The sequence below is a fragment of the Leptopilina heterotoma genome, unplaced genomic scaffold, assembly GCF_015476425.1.
Source record: "Leptopilina heterotoma isolate Lh14 unplaced genomic scaffold, ASM1547642v1 Lhet_219, whole genome shotgun sequence".
NCBI classification, from domain to species: domain Eukaryota; kingdom Metazoa; phylum Arthropoda; class Insecta; order Hymenoptera; family Figitidae; genus Leptopilina; species Leptopilina heterotoma.
Genome location: NW_025110936.1, coordinates 429096 through 453867, shown reverse-complemented (window position 1 = coordinate 453867; position 24772 = coordinate 429096). Strand labels below are relative to the sequence as shown.

Below are 24772 nucleotides of genomic sequence, written 5' to 3'. Positions count from 1 at the left end.
CGGGTGAAAATAACACGCAACAAATTTTACCCTACGAGGGTAAAATTTGTTGCGTGTTATTTTCACCCGAATTCAGGTTAAAACAACACTTTTCATTTCCTGTGATTAATAATTTTTTCCTAAACAATTATTTAAGAACTCATTATTATTATTTATTAGAAGTGTAATTTTAATTAATTTAATTGCAAAACCTTCTGAAAATTAATTGTTTCTAAAAATTACAACTGCAATTTTTCCAAAATTCAATTATTTTTTTAAATTCTTTGAATAAAATTATTCAATTTAATAGTTTTTAAAGGAAGATAATAAATTATTAATTTTTTTTAAATAAACATTTAAATATTATTTTTCATTTACGTCGATTAAAATGTTAAAAAGATTTCCATTTGAAAATTATTAAAAATTTATTTAAATTGGAAATTTAATTATTTCTTAAAATTCCTGTCATGACGCTTCTAATATTCAATTATTTTTCAAAATTTTAACTGTGAAATTCTTTTCCAAATCAATTTTATTCTTATTCGAATTCAACTGCAATTTTTCCAAAAGTCAATTATTTTTTAGAATCTTTGTATAAAATTATTCAATTTAATAATTTTTAAAGGAAAATAATATATTATTAATTTTTTTATAATAAACATTATAAATATTATTATTCCTTCACGGTGATTAAAACGTTGAAAAGATTTCAATTTAAAAATCATTAAAAATTTAATTATTTCTTATAATTTCTGCCAGAACACTTCTTTTCTAAATCAATTCTTATTCGAATTCAACTATAATTTTTTCCAAAAGTAAATTATTTTTTAGAATGTTTGAGTAAAATAATTTAAAAATTTAATTATTTGTAAAGGAAGATAATAAATTATTAATTTTTTTAAAATAAACATTTAAATATTTTTTTTCATTTACGGCGATTAAAATGTTAAAAGGATTTCAATTTAAAAATCATTAAAAATTTATTTGAATTGGAAATTTAATTATTTCTTAAAATTCCTGTCATGACGCTTCTAATATTCAATTATTTTTCAAAATTTTAACTGCGTAATTCTTTACTAAATCAATTCTTATTCGAATTCAATGAATTCAAATAATTTTATTATTTAAATATAAAAATTTTTGTAAAATTTAACTATTTTCCAAATTTTTAGTTTTTAATCTTTTAATTTTAATTCTTGAAAAATTCCAATAATATATTTCAAAATAATGTTTCATAGTGAGAAAATAAAATTGTTTTAAATATAAAATTTATTTTACATAAAATTTGAGAATATTTTCTCTTTTCCAATTTTTTAAAATATTATTATCGGGAATTCGACTAAATATTTTCAAAAAATTTTAATGACGTTTTTTTAAAAACCTTATTTTTCAGAATTTCTAAATTAAATTTTTCAAATTTCATTAATTTTTTTGTTTAATAAAATTTGAATATTTATCGTTATTTATTTGTCCAGCATTGGAATTAAATATTTTCAAAATACTTTCAATTTAAAATCACAGTTTTTCAAAGGATATCAAATTGAGACAAAAAACTTGAGAAAATAGTTGAAATTAGTCAAATTGAGAAAATAGTTGCGAAGTAACTATTTTTTGTCTCAATTTGATATCCTTAGAAGAACTGTGATCTTTTGAAATTTAATTATTTTAAAAATAATTTTTTGTCACAAATAAATTTATACCTATTATTAAATAAATATTTTTTAAGTTTCTTACAAATATTCTTGTAATTTGTAATTTTTAATTGTATGCAGTTTAAATTTCTTCAGTTCTGTCATTTTAATAATTTTTTTTTTGCCTGCATGTAGTTTTAATTGTGTGCAGTTTAATTGCGTATGTAGTTTTTCTTTATCCATTTGAATTCTAACCAATTGATTACCACCCCAAAATAAAAATAAATTTATAGAAAAATACAAATATTAAATAAATTTATAAAATGCATATATTTGGTTCTATTTCTCTTCTTTTTTTAAAAATTTATTTAAATTTAATGCGCGTGAATAATAATTTAACCCGATTAATATTTTGCAAATTAAGTCTTTATAATAATTTTTGAGCGATTATTTAGAAATAGATTAACGGGAAATCCATCAAAAGCAACGTTGCTTCAAACATAGAACTAAATTTTGCTTATATATACAAAGGACTGATCCTAGGTAGACAGGGAATTAATTGGTCGGAGATTCTCCACTATACATATACCATTAATATTAACTTGTTGCAGAGAAGTTGTCTAGTAGGATTTAGTATACATATATATACATAAATTCACAACAACTACAAATTGCTACTTCATTTTGCAACGAGAGTGGAAGAAGCTTTTTACTCTATCTCTACATAACAATATTTAACTTTAATTACTAAAATATTTTCATTTGAAAAAAAAAATTTTTTACACTTTTATAAAAAGGACTATTTTTAAAAAAAATAATTTGACCTTAATTTTCTAATTGGGAATTTTGATGTCTCTTACTTGTTTCTGATAATTGCTTTATATCCTTATAAAGTTTGGCTAATATCATCATCTATTTCGGATGGAGTAGATTAGTAGAATTATTATTGATATCCATTCGGTTTCCTTATAGGGAACCTGAAAAATAATAATAGAAGTAAACATTATTATTTATTATTTAAAAATTATGTGATTTTAATAATAATAATTAACTTGATAAAAATTAAGATATAAAGCAACACAGTTTTCTTAAAAGTATCAAACTGATACTAAAGTGTTTTAATTTGATACAAAAATGTGAATCAAAATAAAAAATTTATCTATTTTTGTATCAAATTGAAGAAAGAAAGAAATTTCTATTTCTATAATTTAATAGAAGCAGAAAATTTAAAAATATACAAAATTTTTCAAAGAATATCAAATTGAGACAAAAAATGAATCAAAAGTGTTGCAACACTTTTGATTCGTTTTTTGTCTCAATTTGATATTCTTAGAAAAATTTTATAATAATCAGAAAATAAAATACTATTCTAATTTAATAAAAACGAAAAGTTAAACATGAACATTATGACTAAAATATAAAAAAAATAAAATTCTACTCTCATTTAATAAAAACGGAATGATTAGAATAAATAAATTATTAAGAAAAATGTAAAATTAACTTTTTTGTATACATGCGGGTACAGGACTATATAATTTAGGAGAAAATATCTCTCTCTTCATAAAATAAAAAAGTGAAAAAAGAAAGAAAATTATAAGCGATTCGTATTTTTTTTTTTTTTTTTTAATTAGCATGCCAAAGGTATAAGGATACTTCGCGTATTGCGAACAAGAAGATCTAATTAAATAGCACTATATATAGAGGACGGATGGTGCAAACAGGAAAATTAATTTCCGTTCGTAAAGAGTATTTCCTTATATATCAAACAAAAGTATAACAAAAAATAGTTCCTCTATAATATTGCGATTTATTCAATTTACTCAACTTTTGTCTTTCTCTCACGAATTTAATTATAATATGCTGCGCACGTCCTTTTTTCATAATTATATAATTCATTTGTTGTCATTAATTAATTAATTCTCCACTTATATAGTGGAAGAATAGAATTATTTCTTGGTGCTAACAATTTTTTTCCGCTTCTACTCAGACGTATTTTTTTATCTATTTCATAACAAATTAAATCATATTTGACGCTATTTTATTATTTTAATTTTTTTATTTTAATCTTAATTATTATACTAGAAAAAATGTTACGCATTATTTAATTTATTATTATTTTGTGCAAATTAAAAAAGTTTTTTATTTTCAAATATTAATTTTAATTTTGGAATAATTTCAGATTTAAAATTTAAAAAATTCAACTAATTAAATGATTTACTGAATAATTGTAATTATTTATTGTTTTCAAATACTTTACTAGAATTCTTCGCAGAAATTCAATTATTTTCAATATAATTTCATTGAACTTTCTTGATAAATAAATAATTAATTCAATTATATTTTTTTAAAAAATTGATATAACTCTTCGCAAAAATTCAATTATTTTGAAAAATATTAATTAAATTCTTGGAAAGATTTCAATTATTTTCGTAATTTAGAAAATTTTCCCAAAGAATTTAATTCTTTAAGGGTATTTGAAGCATTATGACGTCACAATTTTAGAACACGTGCTTTGCACAAATTGTGACGTCATAATGGTTCAAATGCCCTTAAAGACTTTTAATAAAATTCTTCGCAAAAATTAAATTATTTTGAAAAATTTTGGTAAAATTCTTTATGAAAATCCACTTAGTTTTAATACAATTTTAATAAAATTCTTTCCAGGTTTCAATATTATTTTCATAATTAATAACATTTTTTGAAAGAATTTAATTATTTTTAAAAAATTATAATAAAATTTCTCGAAAGAAATTCAAATTATTTAAAAAATTAATTTAAAATTTTGAACCTGAAATAATTTAATATTTCTGTATAGGATTTTATTAAATTTTTTTGAAATAATTCAATTGTTTCGAAGAATTTAATTACAAAATTTTTAAATATAATTAAATATTTTTTAAGGAATTTATTATATTAAAAGTAATTGAATTCTTTGGAGAAATTTTATTAAAATTGAATGGAAGAAAATGAATTCTTGCGAAGAATTTAGTTCTTACAAAGAACTTTATTACAATTTTTTGTAAAATATTAAATAATTAGTTTATTACGTAAAAAGTGAATTTTAAAAATTTTTTAATTTGAAATTCATTTTATTAAAATTTAATTGAAGATAATTGAATTCTTACGAGGAGTTATATAAATGATGGAAATGATTGATTTCTTGCCAATAATTTCATTAAAATTTTTGAAAATAAATAATAATAATAATTAATCAGTTCATTAGTTAAGGGCATTTGAACCTTGATGACGTCACACATGCTTTGCACAAACTGTAACGTCATCAAGGTTCAAATGCCCTTAAAATTGAATTTTAAACATTTATGAATCTGAAATTATTTTTTTATAAATTTTTTATTAAAATTGAATAAAATAGAAGTGAATTCTTGCAAAGAATTGTATTATTTATAAAAATAATTTAATTCTTAAATAAAAATTTATTAAAATTGAATTGAAATTAATTAAATTCTTCTAAAGAAGTTTATTCAACATTTTTAAAAATAAAATTCTTGCAAAAAAATTTATTAAAATTTTTGAATTAGAAATTTTTTTTAATTAATTTTTTATGAAAATTTAATTGAAAATAATTGATTTCCTGCGAACAAGTTTATTAAAATTTAAAAAAAAATAAACAATATCAATTAATTGAGTTGAAAATAATTGAATTTTTGCGAAAAATTTTATTGATTATGAAAATTTCTAGGGAATAATTTTATTAAAATTTAATTGAATTTTTAAAGAAATTGTCATAATTATAAAAAATAATTTATTTCTCACAAAAAATTTTATTATAATTTTTGAAAATAGTAAATAATAATAAATAATTAGTTCATTACGTAAAAAGTAAATTTAAAAAATTTTTGAATCTTAAATTTTTTTTATTAAAATTGAATTGAAAATAATTGAATTCTTACGAGGAAACATATTAATAATAGAAGTAATTGATTTCTTGACAATAATTATCTAAAATTTCTGTAAATAAATAATAATAATTCATTAGTTTATTATTAGTTAAAAAGTGAATTAAAAGAAAAATTTGAATTTGAAATTATTTTTTATTAAATATTTATTAAAATTGAATCAAATAGAATTGAATTCTTGCAAAAAAATTTACTATTTATGAAAATAATTGAATTCTTTAAAGAAATATTTATTAAAAATGAATATTGAAATTAATTAAATTTTTCTAAAGAATTTTATTCAACATTTTTTAAAATAAATTTCCTGCAATAAATTTATTAAAAATTTTGAATCTGAAATTTTTTTTAATTAATTTTTTATGAAAATTGAATTGAAAATAATTGATTTCCTGCGAACAAGTTTATTAAAATTTTTGAAAAATAAACAATAATTAGTTAAATTAAACATAATTGAATTCTTGCGAAAAATTTTATTGATTATGAAAATTTCTAGCGAAGAATTTTATTAAATATTTCGAATCTGAAATAATTTCAAAATAAAAAATTTTGTATTTTGCATGATAATAATAATAGTAATAATAAGTTGAATATAATAATTATAATGATAAAAGTAATGAAAAAGTAATAACAAAAGTATAGTTATGAAAATAATAATAATAAAAATAATGATAATAATAATAATAATAATAATAATAATAATAATAATAATAATAATAAAAATTATAATAATTATAAAAATAAGAAGAATAATGAAAATAACAATAATTAAAATAAATAAAAATAAAAAAAAAATGTGCAAAATTGTTTCGCAGACAAGAACGTATAAATTTGTGTAAAAAGTATAATTTAATAGTTTTTATTTATGACTTTTGTTGACAACAAGTTTCAGCGAATTATTGGTGTGTTTATATTGCTATAATATGAGACATTCCAAAGAAGTTGAATAATAAAAATAAAAAATTTATCGGGAAAAATGAATTTTTTTTTTACAAGCTTTCACACGCGCGAATATAAAATGCAATTCTACCGATGTACTTTTTCTTTTTCTCTGAAATCCGTATACTTTTATGACAGATATAGTACTAAAATTTATATACGCTTCCCTAATGTCAAAATGAAATCGTTTACGTTAAAAGCACAAAAACACATTGAAATCAAATGCGCAAATATTTATAGACGATAGTTTTTCACGTATAGACAAACACTGTTATAAAGATCTCGATCTATTTTTGGTTTCAATTACAAGAAAATGAACCAAAATGATTGTTTAAAATTTCATTTATGATTTTTGTCACATTTTTTGTTATATATTTAAAATATATAAAATATATAAAAAAAATATCTAAAACTAAAATCAATTTTATCGAAAAGTTTATACGACTCTTTTTTTAACAGTAACAAAAGGTATTATTATATTCGTAAAGAATGCTATTGTTCAGAGGCATTGGAATATTTTTTCTCTTTATCACAAAGTGCATCATTGTTTATTAAAACAGAACAAAAAAAAATCCTTGAAATAACTTTTTCGGAAGGGAATTTTGCAATTTTAAATAACAAAAAAAAGGACTGTGAACTATTTTTTATAGTGACTTTGACTTTCATCAAAGTTTGACAATTGTTCAATTTTTTTTTTTTTGAATAAAATAAAAGTTGCTAATACCGTTTGAAAAAACGAACTTTCGAATAAATGGGTAAATTTTTTTTTTGCAAACACTTTTTTGCAGTTTTTTTTTATTCGATTGTATTTCTGATTTCTGGTTTAAATTAAAAAGTTCTTAGTGACGGCTCTTCAACAGCAATTCCCCAAGTACTCTGACAGCTTTTATATGCATTTTCTCAGAACAAGTGAATAAATGTTTCGTGTTGCAAAAATAAAATTCACAATTCAGTGTTTATAACGAGAGAGAAAGATATTTATTTCTTCAATTGTGAATTTCATTTTTGCTGTTCTTAACTTGCAGTCGACTTTTTTCGGTTGTCTTTTTAACCTGAAATAAGTTTTCTTTTTTTGACGCCTACTCTTTTGTAGAAAGTTTTTTAATTAATTTAAAAATGAAAATTCGAATTTCTGTTCTTGAAAGAATTTAATTTATGGTTTTCTATGTAATAAAATTAATTTTATCCAAATGGAAATAAAATTAAGGGATTTTTATTAAATACAATTATTTTTATAAATAATAAAATTCTTCTTCAAAATTCAATTATTTTCAAAAAATTTAATAAAATTCTTGGCAAAATTTCAATTATTTTCAAAAATTTTCCTCATCACTTCAATTAATGTTATTATATCTAATATTTTAATAAAATTTTTCAAAAATAATCCAATTATTTAAACAAAATTTTAATAAACAATAAATAATTTTATTATTAAAAAATTTTAATAAATAAACCATTTTTTTAAAATTTCTTTGCGACAATTCAATTATTTTTAATTTTTTAATGAAGTTTCTCGAAAGAATTCAAATATATTCTGAGAATTGAAGAAAATAATTCTAAAAAATTCAATTATTTCGAAAAATTTTAATAAAATTCTTTTAAAAATTCTAATATTTAAAAAAATTTTGACAAAATTCTTTACAATAAGATGTAGTCAATAAAATTGCAGTTTTAATAAAATTTTCCTGTACAATTCAATTATTATCAATACAATTCTTCTTAAGAATTCAATTATTTTTACAAATAATAAATTTTTTTATGGAAATTCAACTATTTAAAAAAATTTGAATAAAATTCTTCACAAGAAATTAATTATTTTCATAAATAATAAAATTTTTCTCGAGAATTCAATTTTTTTTAAATTTTGATAAAATACTTTATAAATTTAAAAAATTATAATACAATTTATCATAGAATACAATTATTTTTGTAAAATATTACATTCTTCCTAAGAAAACAATAATTATTGTCAAAAATGTTTGTAAAAATCTTCGAAACAATTCAATTTTTTTCGTAAAAAATAAAAATTCTTCCAGGTAATTGAATTATTTAAAAAATTTTAATAAAAATTCTTCCCAAGAATTTAATTCTTTTCAAAAATATAAAATTTTTCACAGGAATTCAATTATTTAAAAAAAAAATTTAATAAAATTCTTCGTCAGATTGCAAATATTTTCAATTTTTGAATGAAATTTTTGGATAGAATTTAATTATTTTCAAAAAGTTTTAAAAACTTCTGAGAAATTCAATTATTTAAAAAAATTTGAATAAAATTCTTCACGAGAAAATAATTATTTTCATAAATAATAATATTTTTCTCCTAAATTTAATTATTTTTACAAATAAAATTTTTCACAGGAATTTAATTCTTTAAAAAAATTTTTAATAAAATTCGTTGCAAGAATTCAATTATTTTCATAAACAACAAAACTTATCGCTGAAAAATTCAATTATTTTTTATACAATTTTAAATAAAATGATAGAAAATTGCATTCATTGTTAAAATTTTTTTGAAAATTCCCCGATAAAATTCAATTATTTTTAAAAATTTTAATAAAATTCTTTACAAGAAATCAATTATTTTCATAAATAATAAAATTTTTCTCGAGAATTTAATTTTTTAAAAAAATTTCGTTAAAATGCTTTATAAACGTGGAAATTTATAATAAAATTGATCATAGAATACAATTATTTTTGTAAAATATTACATTCTTCCTAGGAATACAATTATTGTCAAAAATGTTTATAAAAATCTTCGAAACAATTCAAATATTTTTGTAAAAAATAAAAATTCTTCCAAGTAATTGAATTATTTAAGAAATTGAAATAAAATTCTTCCGAAGAATTCAATTTTTTTCAAAAATAAAATTTTTCACAGGAATTCAATTATTTAAAAAAAATGTAATAAAATTCTTTGCCAGATTTCAATTACTTTCAATTTTTTAATGAAATTTCTCGATAGAATTTAATTATTTTCAAAAAGTTTGAAAAAATTCTGAGAAATTAAATTATTTAAAAAAATTTGAATAAAATTCTTCACAAGAAATTAATTATTTTCATAAATAATAAATATTTTTCTCCTGAATTCAATTATTTTCACGTAAATAAAATTATTCACAGGAATTCAATTATTTAAAAGAAAATTTAATAAATTTCTTCGTCAAATTTCAATTATTTTCAATTTTTAAATGAAATTTCTCGATAGAATTTGATTATTTTCAAAAAGTTTTAAAAAATTCTGAGAAATTCAATTATTTAAAAAAATTTGAATAAAATTCTTTTCAAGAAATTAATTATTTTTATAAATAATAATATTTTTCTCCTAAATTTAATTATTTTTACAAATAAAATTTTTCACAGGAATTTAATTCTTTAAAAAATTTTTTATTAAAATAACAAAACTTATCGCAGAATTTCAATTATTTTTTATACAATTTAAAATAAAATGATAGAAAGTTGCATTTATTCTTAAAATTTTTTTTAAAATTCGCCGTAAGAATTAAATTATTTTAAAAAAGTTTTGTTAAAATTCTTCAAAAAAATTCAATTTTAAGAAATATTCAATTATTTAATAAATTATTTATTTATGTATTTAAATAATTGAATTCTCGTAAAATTTTCTAATAGAAAATTGATTTAAAAATGAGTTTCAACTTTCAATTAAAATTTTAGTTATTATAATTGAATATTAAATGCAGTATAGCATGAATTTTTAAAAATAATTGAATTTTAAAAAGGTTTCAAATTAAAATCTTTGAAAATTTGAATTGTGGCAATCCTGTTATTGTTTCTCTGCGGGATATGTAAATATTTATGTAAAACTAAACAATAATGCGCTTAATGATATGGATTTGTTTGCCTTGAAAGATTTTACTTTATTAGAGACAATTGAGTTAAAATTTAATAATTAATACTACCACAAATGCTCTATTAGTGTAAAGTGAAATATTTCGTAACAAGCCATCCTTTAAATCATATGTAGGTTCAAGAGCAATTAATTCAGTTGGTATTTGCGGTTTTATACGCATTATCTTGTGCCTCGCTACCTCAGAGTACATTCATATAACGCGCATCACCATTTTCACGAGTATAATCATAAATTATAATTGAAAACCGCGAACTATAAATTATTATTCTCAAAACATTTTTAAAACTGACCGTATGAAATAAATTATTATTTTCCCAGCAATTAATTTCGTTTTTCACAAATATTCTGTCATTCTTTATTATGAAAATTTAATTAAACTCTTACTTTTTTCAAATTATTGTCAGTTTATAATAAATATAATTTTCAAAGCATTTTTCAAATTTTTGTACATCAAAACATTTTTATAAAGTTTTTTGATTTCCAGGAATAAAAAGTTTCATTTTCCGTTTGAAATTTTTTTTAAATCCTTATCCTAAATGTAACTTTTTAACCAACGTCAAAAAAAAGAAAAATATATATAAATTTACCATTTTTTTCACTGTTAACTAAAAATTATTAAATTGCAGTGAAATGATACCAAAAATTGATTTAAATATTTGTCATCAATATCAATTTGATGCACATTGAAATTTTTGATACTTTCAAGAAAACTGTGATTATAAATTTATAATTAAGAGAAAAAATTTAATAATCTGTTAAAAATTATAAAAAATCTGCAAGAATTCACAAGAGCAGAAGAAAATAATGAATATTAGTCTCGAGTAAAAATAAATTTTATTTTAAAAAGAATGAAAACTAACGAGTGCGTATAAAGATGAGAAAGATGTATGAGAGCTGCTATATACAATTTTTGTTTAATCTTTATAAATGATCATGTGAAAAATGCTTTATATTTTATTAAAATGAGTGAATGAACGAGAAAATATTGTCTCGCACTGTTTTCAAGTGGGGCAATTTTTCCAATTAGTTTCGCATTTTTCTGAAAGCATTTTCTCGCATTTTTCTATTTCTACTTCTTGAATTGTTTATCTTTTTCGAAACAGAAAGCTTTTGAAGGATAACACTTTTATTATCTATATATATATATATATATATATATATATATATATATATATATATATATACGCGAAAAAAGGAAATTGTAACAATTCTCGCGATTAATGCGTATACAAAGAAAACAAGCATTAAAAAAAACGAAGAGTTGTTTTTAATTTTTCTTTAGAGTAGCTTTCAAATTATAAAAAAGAAAAATTTTTGCAAACATGGAAAGTGGAAATTTTATATTTTTAGTATTAATAAATAAATTAATAATTTAATTAATTAATAATAATAATTAAAAATAATAATTAATAATAATAGGTAATTGAAAATAATAATTAATAACAATTAAGAATAGAATAGAAAAAAAGAAAAATTGAATAAACATTTTTCCTTAGCAGAATTGCCACAAAAAATTAATTTTGTTTATCCCTCACTTTTCCCTGACCCTAAAGAATTTTTTTTCACCTGAATTCAATTATTTAAAAAAATGTAATTAAATTTCTTTGTAAGAATTCAATTATTCTCTTAAGTAATATAAAATTCTTCACAGGATTCTATTAAACTTTTTCAAAAGAAATTAATTCTACAGTGTCAGTTAAAAGTATGAAAAATTCAAATTTTCAAAGATTTTAATTTGAAACCTTTTAAAAATTCAATTATTTTTTAAAAATTCATGCTATAATATGCTTTTAATATTCAATTAAATTAACTAAAATTTTAACTGAAATTCATTTTTAAATCAGTTTTTATTAGAAAATTCTACGAGAATTCATTTATTTAAATACAAAAATAAATAATTTATTGAATAAATTAAATGTTTTTCAAAATTGAATTCTCATAATGAATTTTTTCGACGAATTTTAATAAAATTTTCAGGGTGTCTACAATTTTTTATCAACAAAATTCCCGGTTTTTCCGGTTTTGTCCTAATTTTTCCCAGTTTTTTTTCTCATCAAATTTAAATTTTTTAATTTCGAACATAAATAAATCTACAAATGGCTTCAAAAATTTTTATCAGAGTTTTTGTAAATAATTAAATTTTTTTGTCGAGTTTTTTTTAAATTTTTTGAAAATAATATTTTTTTTAATAAATTTAATTAAAATTTTGGAAAATTATTGAATTAAACAAAAAATTTTTTTAATTTTTTAAAATAATCTTGTCTGTTTATAATTATAATTAAAAAGTTGATTAATTCAATTTTATTAAAATGTATTGATACTAATTGAGTTTCTGCAAAGAATATTTTACTATTTATAAAAGTAATTGAATCCTTCCAAGTTATTATTTATGAAAATAATTAAATGTTTTCGTTGAACTTTATTAAAATTTTTGAAAATAATTGAATTGTGGTGAACAACTTAATTATTTATAAAGATAGTTGAAATTTTGAGGAGAATTTAAAAAAAAATGTTAAACATAATTGAATGTCAAAGAAGAATTTTTTTAATTTTGAAAATAATTGAATTGTTTTTTTTTAAATTTTATGGAATTTTATGAAGATAATTAAATTCTTATGAAGAATTTTTTTTTTAAAATAATATTCAAAATAATTTAGTAAATCTGAAGAATTTTGCTATTTATGGAAATAATTGAATTCTTGAGAAGAATGTTTTTTACAGTTTTTAGAAATAATTGAATTCTTTCGACGAATTTTAATAAAATTTTTAAGAATAATTACATTTTTCGAGGAATTTGATTAAAATTGTATTAAAAATAATTGGAATTCTGCAATGAGTTCTACCATTTATGAAAATATTTGAATATATTGCGAAGAAATTTCTAAAAATAAAATTATAATTACGGTGACTAACTTTCATTGATTATTTTCGAAAAAATTTAAATAAAATTCTTTAAAAGAAATTAATTATTTTTAACAGAATGTACAGAAATTTCAATTATTTCAAAAATTTTCAATTATTTGTTTATAAAATTCAATTATTTATCAATTATTAAATTAAAATTCTTTGAAAATTCGATTTGTTAAAAAATTTTTTATGAAATTCTTTAACAAATTTAATTATTTTCAGTTGAATATCACAAAATTTCTAATAATTCGATAATTTTTTAAAAAAATTTATTTACATTTTAAATTTTAATCAGTGACTGATTTTTTACTATCAAATTAATTATTTTTAACTTATTCAAATTTAGAGAACAGTATAAATATCTATAAAAATTGAAATGAAAAGCGATTTTTTAAAAACAAATTAAAATAATAAAAGTAGTTATGAAAATAATTGAATTATTGTGAAGAAATTTATAACAATTTGTAAATAGTTGAATTCCTGTGAAATTTTGATTGTTTATGAAAAAAATTTAATGTTTGCTTAAAATTTTATTAAATTTTGTTTAAATAATTGAATTCTTTTGTAAAATTTTATTAAAATAATAGATATTGAAAATAATTGAAATTTTACTAAGAATTTTATTATTTTTAAATAAGATAATAATTGAAATTTTGATAAAATTTTTTTGAATTTTTTAAACATAATTTAAATTCTGCGAAGAATTTTATTACTTTTGAAAATAATAATAATAATAATAAGAAATAAAAATAAATATTTGTTCCTTTGTTAAACGCATTTTTGGAGAATTACACATTAATTTTCCAACGTTAAACATGAAATGAAATAATTAAAAACATTTCGTGTAAATGCGCGGGGCTTTTTGAGAAGAAAATTTTCTCGAATAATTTGAATAGCAAAGACGATTGCAATCCTTCCGCGGGGCAACCAGCCGGAAGCTAATAATCATTCGTAAAGAACTTTCAAACCTAAAGTAATTTATTATAAACTTAAAATCTGCAATTTGCATCCCTCTTATATTATATATATGAGTGAAGAAAGTTCATCATTGAAACTTGCTAAAGAGAAACTTATTAAGGTGATATAAAGAAGCATTATTTAATTTTTTTCCCCTAAAATTTTTACTTTTATTATTGTAATAGTATTAAATCTCCTTATTCTATTCTTTCATTATTATCAAGAAATTTTTGTTTTTGTCTTTGTTTTATTGCTATAAAATGTATATCTTTATAATTGCAGAAATCTTCGAGTTATTGGAATTATTAAATTGAAAAGTTCCTTTCATCTCATGAGAAAAAATGGACACGCAGACAGAGGTAATTACTATCTATATTCTACTCGTTTCATAATTAAAACAATTGCGGTGAATTATTTCAGATATTAATTATTATTAATATAATTAATTAATATAATTTTTACACTGAAAAAAATGTATTTGATTCAAATAATTTATATTTTTTGAGTCAAGTAAATATTTATTTACTAATAGACAAGTAATCGGTTATTTGAATCAAATTATTATTATATTATTATAAAATTATTATTATTATAATTTTAATTATGTTTAATTATATAATTAGCATAATTAATTGTTTCTCACTTTTTGTTAATCAAAAAAAATTTGTTTTTTTAAATATTATAATAATTATATTTGCGATAATGAGAGATTGATATCTGGTTTATATTTATAAATTGAATAGAAAAATTATTTCTCTCATTGATTTTAAAATACGTGGAGTTTGCTAATTACTTTGTCGATTAATTTAATATCTGTGTATACGTGTGTCAGTTTTCATGGAAAGGTTGTTTCAAATAACCATTTGCTGCTTCAAAGCAATTTTTTCCTCTTTTATTCAGATATTAGTCATAGTAATTATGTAAAAAAAAAATTTAAAAAAAAAAATATTATGAGAGGCTACAAGATGATTTATTTTAAAGCGTCACTTGAAACTTATTTGTTTCATTCAACAAATTTCAAATTGCAGGTCTTTTTTTTAGTGTTAATTTTTTACATGAAATGAAGAAACTTTTAATTTATTTTTACAATTTATTTTTGAACTAAATTGCAAATTTTAAATTTATTTATTTATTTGAATAATAAATAAAATTCTAATCTGGTAAAATATAATTCGAATTATATTTTACAAAGAAATCGATTCGTCGAACGTTTCCGAATTTCCTGGAAGTGGAATTAAAACTCCAATATGGCGTCTGCAGTTCTCAACAGCTGACTCTCATCTCAAATTTTATTTTCGTCTTTTTTCACTGTATATAAAAATATTATTTTTATTAGTCAAATTCCCAATTAATAATTATTGGTTTAACTAGCAACAATTCGCGCGCTGCTAACTTTTTACTTCATTTTTTAAATAAAATTATCAATTTTAAAAATAATAGAATTTAAAAATTATAAATTCAAATTTTTGTTGAAAACACTAAAATAATTCAATTTTGAAGAAATTGCAAATAATTTATTGTAGAAATTCAATTATTTTCAAAAGTAATAAAATTCTTCTCATAAAATTCAATTATGTTTAAAATTAAAAAAAAAATTCTCGTCAAAATCACAATTATCTTTGTAAATAACAAAATCTTTCCCCAAAGTTCAATTATTTTCAAAAATAGCAATAAAATTCTTGTCCTAATTTCAATTATTTTCAATATCTACTATTTTAATAAAATTTTCCGAGAAAAATTCAATTATTTAAAAAAAAATTTAATAAAATCGTACACAAACATTTCATTTATTGTCAAAAATATTAAAAATTCCACAGGAATTCAATTATTTACAATTTTTTTATAAATTTCTTCGAAATAATTCAATTATTTTCATAAATTATTAATTATTATAAATTATTATAAAACAAAGAAATCGATCACTCCGAGTCTTCGACTCGGAGCAATCAATTTCTTCATGTTTTATAGCAAAATATTTTTATAAGTTGTTTAATATCAAAAAAGGTTTGAATTTGAAATTTTTGAATGTCTTAATTACTGTGGAAAAATAATAATAATTAAATATTTATTTAAAAAAGAAATTAATGATGTTTTTGAATAAGTTTACAATTAAAGAAATTCGTAAAAATTTAATGGAACATTTTTATGAGTAAAAAAAAAATTTTTTTTTCAATAAAATCGACATTTGAAAGAATTTTAATTTAATAATGAAAAAAATTGAATTTTACAAACAATTTTACATGAAATCGATTTTTTATAGAATTTTAATTTTATAAATTGAAAAGAAATTGAATTTCTTAAAGAATTTTCCAAAAAATTGAGTTTTGAAAGAATTTTAATTTCATAATTGAAAAATAATTGAATTTTACATACAATTTAACAAAAAATTAAATTTCCAAAGTATTTTAATTGAATAGTTAAGAAAAAATTAAAATTTTCCAAAAACTTTTTCTGAAAAATTGATTTTTTCAATGAATTTTAATTTAATAATTGAAAAATAATTGAATTTTAGAAAAAAATTGTTCAATAAAATCGACTTTTGAAAGCATTTTAATTTAATAATTGAAAAAAATTGAATTTTACAAACAATTTTACATGAAATCGATTTTATATAGAATTTTAATTTTATAAATTGAAAAAAATTGAATTTTACAAACAACTTTACATGAAATCGGTTTTTTTTAAAGAATTGTAATTAAATGAATTGAAAAATAATTGAATTTTTTAAAGATTTTCCAAAAAATTGTGTTTTGAAAGAATTTTAATTTCATAATTGAAAAATAATTGAATTTAACGAATAATTTTCTTAAAAAATCGATTTTTTAAAGAATTTTAATTTAATAGTTGAGAAATAATTGAAATATTCAAAAAAATTTTTCTGAAGAATTTATTTTTCAAAGAATTTTAATTTAATAATTGAAAAAAATTGAATTTTAAAAACAACTTTACATGAAATCGGTTTTTTAAAGAATTGTTATTAAATAAATTGAAAAATAATTGAATTTTTTAAAGATTTTCCAAAAAATTGTGTTTTGAACGAATTTTAATTTCATAATTGAAAAATAATTAAATTTAACGAATAATTTTCCTAAAAAATCGATTTTTTGAAGAATTTTAATTTAATAGTTGAGAAATAATTGAAATATTCCAAAAAATTTTTCTGAAAAATTTATTTTTCAAAGAATTTTTAATTTAATAATTGAAAAATAATTTAATTTAAAAAAAAAATTTCCAAAAAGTCGATTTTTGTAAACATTTTAATATAATGATTAAAAAATAATAGAATTTTAGAACAAAATTTTCAATAAAATCGACATTTGAAAGAATTTTAATTTAATAATTGAAAACAATTGAATTTTACAAATAAAATTTATAAACATTTGTTTCGTTTATTTTTTAAAAACCTTTGAATTTTATTAAAACAATTGTAATTAAAAAATTGAAATAATGTAAATTATTCCCCTTATGAAAATTGAAAATTTTCTACAAAAATATTAAGAAACGGGAATATGTAATGTTTTTTTCCCAAAATAAAAGAATGAGTTTTTGAACAATATTGTTATTGAGAAATAAAAATTATGCATAAAATGGGTATTTATTTACTATTTCTTAATCATAATTTTTTAACAAATTTTCTATTTTTTTTATAAATAAACAAGAGAAAAATTTGCAAAATGGGTAAATTTTTCATTTATTAATCACCACTTTTTTTTATATTTTCTAATTTCTAATACCTATTATTTTATTATGAATTATGAAAAAATACCTGAATATTTTCGATTTGTCAAGACAAATTTTTTTTAAAGAAAAAAAGAACAAAAGAATACACAAAAACTAAATTCAGGTGTGGACAGAATGAGAGAATGAATAAGACGATTATTATAGTTAATAATAATAATGATAATTTCAACAATGAAAACTTTTGGATTTTAGAAGAAATTCATAAGTTTGAATTTTATTTTTTGGTCATTAGAACAGAAGAAAAAAAAATGTGCGCGTGACGCCTCAAAGCCACGTGTCAACCGCGTTTTCAAGTGTCTTTTTATAAAAAGAAAACATTTTTTGTTCCTTTTGATTTATTTCTTTTTAGTGGAAATAAAATGGCACGTGTCTGCGTGAAGTAAAAGGGATCTACAAGGAAGACCCTGACTAAAAGAGGGAAGAGGATTTATGCTTCACGGCATAAATTCCCCATTGATTTCATTCATAAAAAAGTAAATATAACAAATTTTAATTAAACTTATGTACATATATACGATAAAGCCTGTTCCTCCGATATTTATTTTGTAAAATTCTTTCACTATATTGTTTGGAAAAATTTTTTTTTCTCTTATCTATTATCGAACATTCCGTAAACGAAAGTTTGGAATAGGAATGTTATAAAAAAAATAAAAATAAAAAAGTTGTAATAACTTGAAAAAAGAATTTCATCTGGACTATCGGATTTCTAAAATGTAGTTCACGACGGCGAGAATTTATATCCACAAAAGAGGATCTTTTCACAAGAAAGAATATGGCTCTATTAGAGCTGTTTTCAAAAGTGGATAATTTTCACACTCCAGTTGTTCAATTTTTTTTTTCTTACGAGAAATTGATAAGGGAAAAAAAGTGATCTAAAATCGTTTTTCTATGAAAAAATATATTCTTCTATCTGTGTGATGAGACTTGATGGAGTTTAATTTTTTGATTTAAAGGAAAAAAAATACTTTTTTAATGTATTAGAAATAAAAAATAAAGTGTAACGTTAGTCAGCTGTTATAAAGAGAAGGCGTCATATTGAAGTATTTTATTCGAGTTGGGAAAAATTCGGAAACGTTTCAATGTTCATAAGTGCTTGAATTTTGTTTTCTAATCGAGATTAAAATTTTTCTCCCTTCACGTGACTGAAAATTAGTAATTTAGTAATTCTTAATTACGTTAATTATTTTCCATCCTACTAAATTGAAATTTTATTTCGAATTTTCTAAAAGTTTGTTTTCAACTTTATCTTAAAAAAATAGTGTCAAATATATTTTTTTTGTGAAAATTAGCATGTAAATAAATAAAGTAAATAAAATGAGAATTATTAAATTACTATAATATACAAATTCAAATGATATTTTCCACTATTTGCACAATTTATTGCCCTACTTGTCGTCGAAACTAAATTTAAATAATTGAAATAAAATTGAGTTTCATTGTTGCAAATTTGTAGGTCACTTTGAAACTAAAGTGGACGCGCTTTCCTCTCTTCTAAAACGAATTTTCTTTCTCCTTGAAAAATATCTATATATAAAGTTTTTTCAATGATTGGAAAGCGTTCGAGAGCCTATAAAAATCTATGACTTTATTGTTTTATTTTATTTATCTCGTTTTTTTTCTGTCACCTTTTTAAATATTTCAAAAAAAAAAAGAAATCTAAACTTTAAGGGAAATTTTAATACCAATTTTTTGTTTAATTTAATTTATTGTTTATTTTAATTAAAAATATTTGTTAAAAATTATTTTTAAAGTTATTAATTATTATTAATTATTATCAATTATTGACATTTATCAATTATTATCAATTATTATCAATTATTATAAATTACCTATTATTAATTATTTTAAAATTATTGTTATTAGGAATATTTCAAAATTTGTAAATTGAAGAAAAAATTATTAGAATTTTTATACAGAATATTTGATTAACGATAAGAAGGAAGGAAAAATTAAATATTTAATATTCTTGAAATTAAATTGAGATTCAAGTAGTAAGTCCAAAATGGTCGGTCAGACTACACAATGAGACCTTTACTACTGAAAATATATACATATCTCAAAGGCAGAATCCGACAAATAATAATCGGAATAAAAGTTAATCCACTTTCATTATTTCGAATTTTAAATGAAGAAAAAAATAAAATTTACATTCATTCTGTTTGAAGCGTAAAGAATTTAATTTTCTTTTAAACATTTTAAACAATTTAAATTTGCATTTGAATAAAAATTACAATACATATTGTCAATAAAAGACAATTAATGTGACTTAATTCTTGTTAAATTAATATTTGAATACTTATTTATGTTTCCACAGGATTCAAATTATAAATAACTTTAATGTACAAACTTTTTAAAAATTTAACTATTTCTAAAAATTAGAACTGTAATATTTCCAAAATTCAATTATTTCTTTGGAATTTTTTTGTAATAAAATTATTCAAAACTTTAATAAGGTTTTAGGGTAATAACAAAATAAAATTTTTTTTAAAATAAATATTGAAATATTATTGTAATTATATAAAAATTAAAATTTTCAAAGATTTCAATTTGAAAATTTTTTTAAAATTAATTATTTCTTAACATTGAATTCCTGTAATGAATTTTATCAATATTTCTGGAAATAATTGAATATTTCTTCGAATGATTTTAATAGAATTTTTAAGAATATTTGCATTTTTCAAGAAATTCATTTAAAATTGTATTCAAAATAATAAAAATCTTGCAAAGACTTTTTTTTTATTATTTAGGAAAATAATTGAATTCCTATAACGAAAACAATTTTTTTAAAATAATAATTTTACTTTATTGAATAATTTTTTTATTAAAAATTTTGAAAATAATTAAATTCTGTTTAGAAGAATAATTACAATTGTATTGAAAATAGATACATTTTTATAAACAAATTTTATCAAAATTTTAGAGAAAAAATTGAAAAGAAAATTATTTAAAAACATTTAAAAATAATTTTTGTTGGTATAATAAATTTCTTTTCCAAAAATTTTATGAAAATTGTATTTCAAATAATAAAATTTCTGTGAAAATTTTGTATATTTTGAAGATAATTAAATTTTTGCGTAGAATTTGATTAAGGTTTTTTTTTAAATAATTGAATTATTTTGTAAGATTTTATTAAAATTCTAATAAAAAAATTGAATTCTTGCAAGGAGTTTTATGAAACATGTAAAAGTAATTGAATATTGTTTCGAAAAATTTTTTTCATGAAAATAATTGAATTTCTGCGAAGAATTTTATTATTTCGGAAAATAATTGATTTTTTGCAAAGATTTTTATTTAAATTTTGAAAAATAATTGAAATGTTAAGAAGAATTTTTATAAATATTTTTAAAAATAATTTAATTCTTCTGTAAAATTTTAATAAAATTTTAAGAAAAAAAAATTTTAATTCATGCGAAGAATTTTATTAAAGATTGAAAAATAATTGAATTTTTCCAAAGAATTTTTTTTATCAAAATAATTGAATTTCTGCAAAGAATTTTACTATTATTTCGGAAAATAATTGAATTTTTGTAAATAATTTTAATTACAATTTTGAAAATAATTGAAATGTTAAGAAGAATTTTATAAATATTTTTAAATAATTGAAATCTTATTAAGAATAATTTTATAACAATTTTTTAAAATAATTGAATTCTTTTGTGAAATTTTATTAAAATAGGTAGTAGATATTGAAATTAATTGTATTTTAGCGAAGAATTTAATTATTTGTGAAAATAATTGAATTCTTGCGAAAAATTTTTGAAAATAATTGAATCGTTCCAAATAATTTTTTTTTTAAATTTTCTGAATTGTCTTATTTTTTAATTATTTTTAAATTTTATTAAAATTTGTGAGAAAAATTTTTTTATTTCCACTATTAGTGGATTTAAAGTGGTACAAATTCTCAACAAAAAAATGAAAATGGTAGAAAATTAAATTCCTTACTACTTCCACCCGAATTTAAAATTTAATTTTATCTTTTCCTTTTGAAAATAAAAAATAAAGCCATTGAACTAAATTTTTGTTTTAACTCTCCGTCAGATTCTTCCTTGAATCTCTCAACTTTTTCCTAGAAAATACTTTTATTATAACTGTGAAACTTTTTATTATAACTGAAAATCATTCTTTTTTCCTGAAACTGGAAATATTTTTGTCGAATGTGTTAAATGCACGGTTTTTCAATTCTACAACTTTTGCACTTTGTTGACAATAAATTTAATGCGGTTTGAATGAAATATTTACGTGACAAGGTTACTAGCGCTATTCATTTGTAGCCGTAATGCTTTTTGAGACACGTGACAAGAGACACGTCAGATACACGATGTGGCTTTTTTTTATTTTTTATTTTGTATAGAAATAGAGAGAGAGAAAATGCGTTTTCTTCGGAAAACGAATGTCTCTCATATATATTCCTGAAATGCTCTAAGAAAACTAAACTCTATAGTTCTCATGGATCTCTATGATTTCTCATCTAGGAGATTTTCTCTTATACACATTTTCCATCTTATAACAATTTCACAATTATATTCTCCAAGGAACTCATTTTTCACATTGTGACTCGGGGGTATATTTCCATAAAAACCTTTAGACCTCAATTTAAAAGTAAATTTGTCTTGACAATCTACTAAATTGAATTTGAATTATAAACAAAATTTTTTCAAATGTCAAATTTTTTATTTCGCGCGAAATAATTCCCATTTAACTAAATGGGAATTTTTCACTTCTGTATATTTTTTATTAATACATTTAAAAAAATCAAATCAAAATAATTTATTAAAATTTTAATATCGAATTGGAAAATAATTGTAAAATTATTATTTATAATTTTCTATTTATATATTTAATTTTCTATTTAGAAAATATTGAATAGAAATTCGATATTTTTTATTATTCAATTATATTAAAAAAGAAAAGATGTATTGTTTGCAAAAATTGCTAAAAATTATAAAGAAAGATATTTAAATTATTTTTTTTTGAAAAAAATTAAAACAATGAAGTACTTAAAAAGAAAAATTGTGAATGAACTTAAAAGTTTCTTTACAAATTGAGAACATAAAAGGAACAAAGTTTTCAAATTGATAAAAATTATCATTGTCTACTAAGTTTTTTTAATTAAATAATAGATAATTTGCTATGCAGCATCTTTTAAAAGTCCTCTTTAAGTATAATAATAATATTAAGCGATCGTATTAGTCGAAAGTTTCTGCATCTTAAATGATCTGTCACGAAGATGCTTTTAAAGATAATCCCACTAATCGCTAAACTTTTCATTAAGAGAGTCAGTATTTTTCAAGGAAAACAAAATTTACTCTTTAAAAATGGAATTTTCTTTTATTTTAATTAATATATATATCTAGTGGTAAAGAAAATGAATATATAAAAGAAATTTTCTTCTGCGCAGAAATATCCCTATCAAAGCTCTGCTATTTTGTTGCCAAGGCTTTTGTACTCGATGTTAATTAGATTCTCAAATGGAAGTAAGATTTTAATTACAATCTTTGTTTACAAAATGGCTCAAGTTATATCTTTATTGTCTATTAGTTTAATAATATTACCAAGTAAATTGTTTTTTTTTTTATTATTCAAAAGAAGTCTTTTTTTTAAATATTCAGAAGCGTATTTTCATTCTTATAAAGTTGCGAAGGAAAAGAAATTTCTTTCTGTAAAGAAACTTATTCTTTTTGTTGAAATTAATTCTTTGGAGCAATTTATAATTGGAAAATTATTTTGTTTAAAATCAGAAGCTGAAAAACAAATCGTAAAATATATTTTATGTCATAATAGAAATTGTTATTCTTACCTAAAGGGACTTGTGCAAATATTTCTGTTCTTCACAATAAACGCAGTAATTATTTTTCTATCATATCCATAATGATAATTCAATAAATATAGTGAAAATTTGTCGAAATTGTAATTGTAAAACCGTAACCCAAGCAGCACGTAATATTGGGAACATTCCAGCAATATGGCACAACATTGAGGCAATATTGGTAATGTTAAGGCAATGTTCCCAATATCGCTGTAATATTACGTGCTACTGGGGAAAACTTGTAAAAGATGTAAAATTTGTCGAATTTGGTAAACATAACCTAACTTTTTGATTTTTCGAATATTTGGACAATGATACTTTTTCATTCCTTCCAAAATAAATCATATTTCACTTCACTGTTACTGCTTAACACGTCCAAGAATAGAATATTAGAGAATATTGATTAAAACAAACTGAAAATTACAAAAAAATACACTTTGTAACGTAAAAATAAACGGACACTTTGACCACCCCAGTCCGACTCACTCAATTTCCTATAGATCGCATCGGCAAATATATGACCACCACTTGCATAGTACTAGCATAGTCTCCCAGAGTGCGCAACTGTGCATCAGCCCGTCATTAACACTGACATTAATGGAATAAAAATATAAAAATTATTTAAATTCAGTTATTTCAACTTGATTTAATGAATGTCTGATTAGAAATTTAATGTAATACGTAATTATTTTTTATGAGTACAAAATACTTCAGAAATATAATTGCAAAAAAGAATAAATAAAGAAATAAAATTTATTGACTGATACATTGAAATTAAACTTACTGTATAAATTTTTCTAAAATTTGTATAATATTTAATTACAAAAATACAAATAATTGCTTTCTAAAAATTCTGTATTACAATTCATTTAATAATATATGATTTTTCAATTTAAAATTAAATCCAAATATAAAAATAAAAAATAACTTTGTGTAACATTTTTCTATTGTAATACGTTTGATTGTAAGATTAAAGTAAGTTTAAACAATTTCAATACTCTAGGTATATAGATATATTATAAATATAAAA

The 24772-nt window shown here is 19.5% G+C and overlaps 1 protein-coding gene and 1 long non-coding RNA gene across 8 annotated transcripts in view; one reads left to right on the top strand and one right to left on the bottom strand.

Moving 5' to 3' along the window:
• LOC122501963 overlaps positions 1–24410 on the bottom strand; it is a 149967-nt gene extending 125557 nt beyond the window's left edge. Inside the window, exons 1-2 of one of the 2 annotated variants that reach the window (XR_006301597.1) lie at positions 23734–24410; positions 2471–2587 (exon numbers count right to left, since the gene is read on the bottom strand). This is a non-coding gene — a long non-coding RNA (uncharacterized LOC122501963). The remainder of the gene's footprint in view (positions 1–2470; positions 2588–23733) is intronic. The other variant, XR_006301598.1, reaches the window with a different exon arrangement.
• LOC122501958 (calcitonin receptor-like) overlaps positions 1–24772 on the top strand; it is a 314998-nt gene that overhangs the window by 41586 nt on the left and 248640 nt on the right. For all 6 annotated transcript variants that reach the window (XM_043611762.1, XM_043611765.1, XM_043611767.1 and 3 more), the window contains one exon: positions 14478–14554. In XM_043611762.1, the coding sequence (XP_043467697.1) occupies positions 14537–14554 (18 nt within the window). In that variant the 5' untranslated portion in view covers positions 14478–14536. The remainder of the gene's footprint in view (positions 1–14477; positions 14555–24772) is intronic.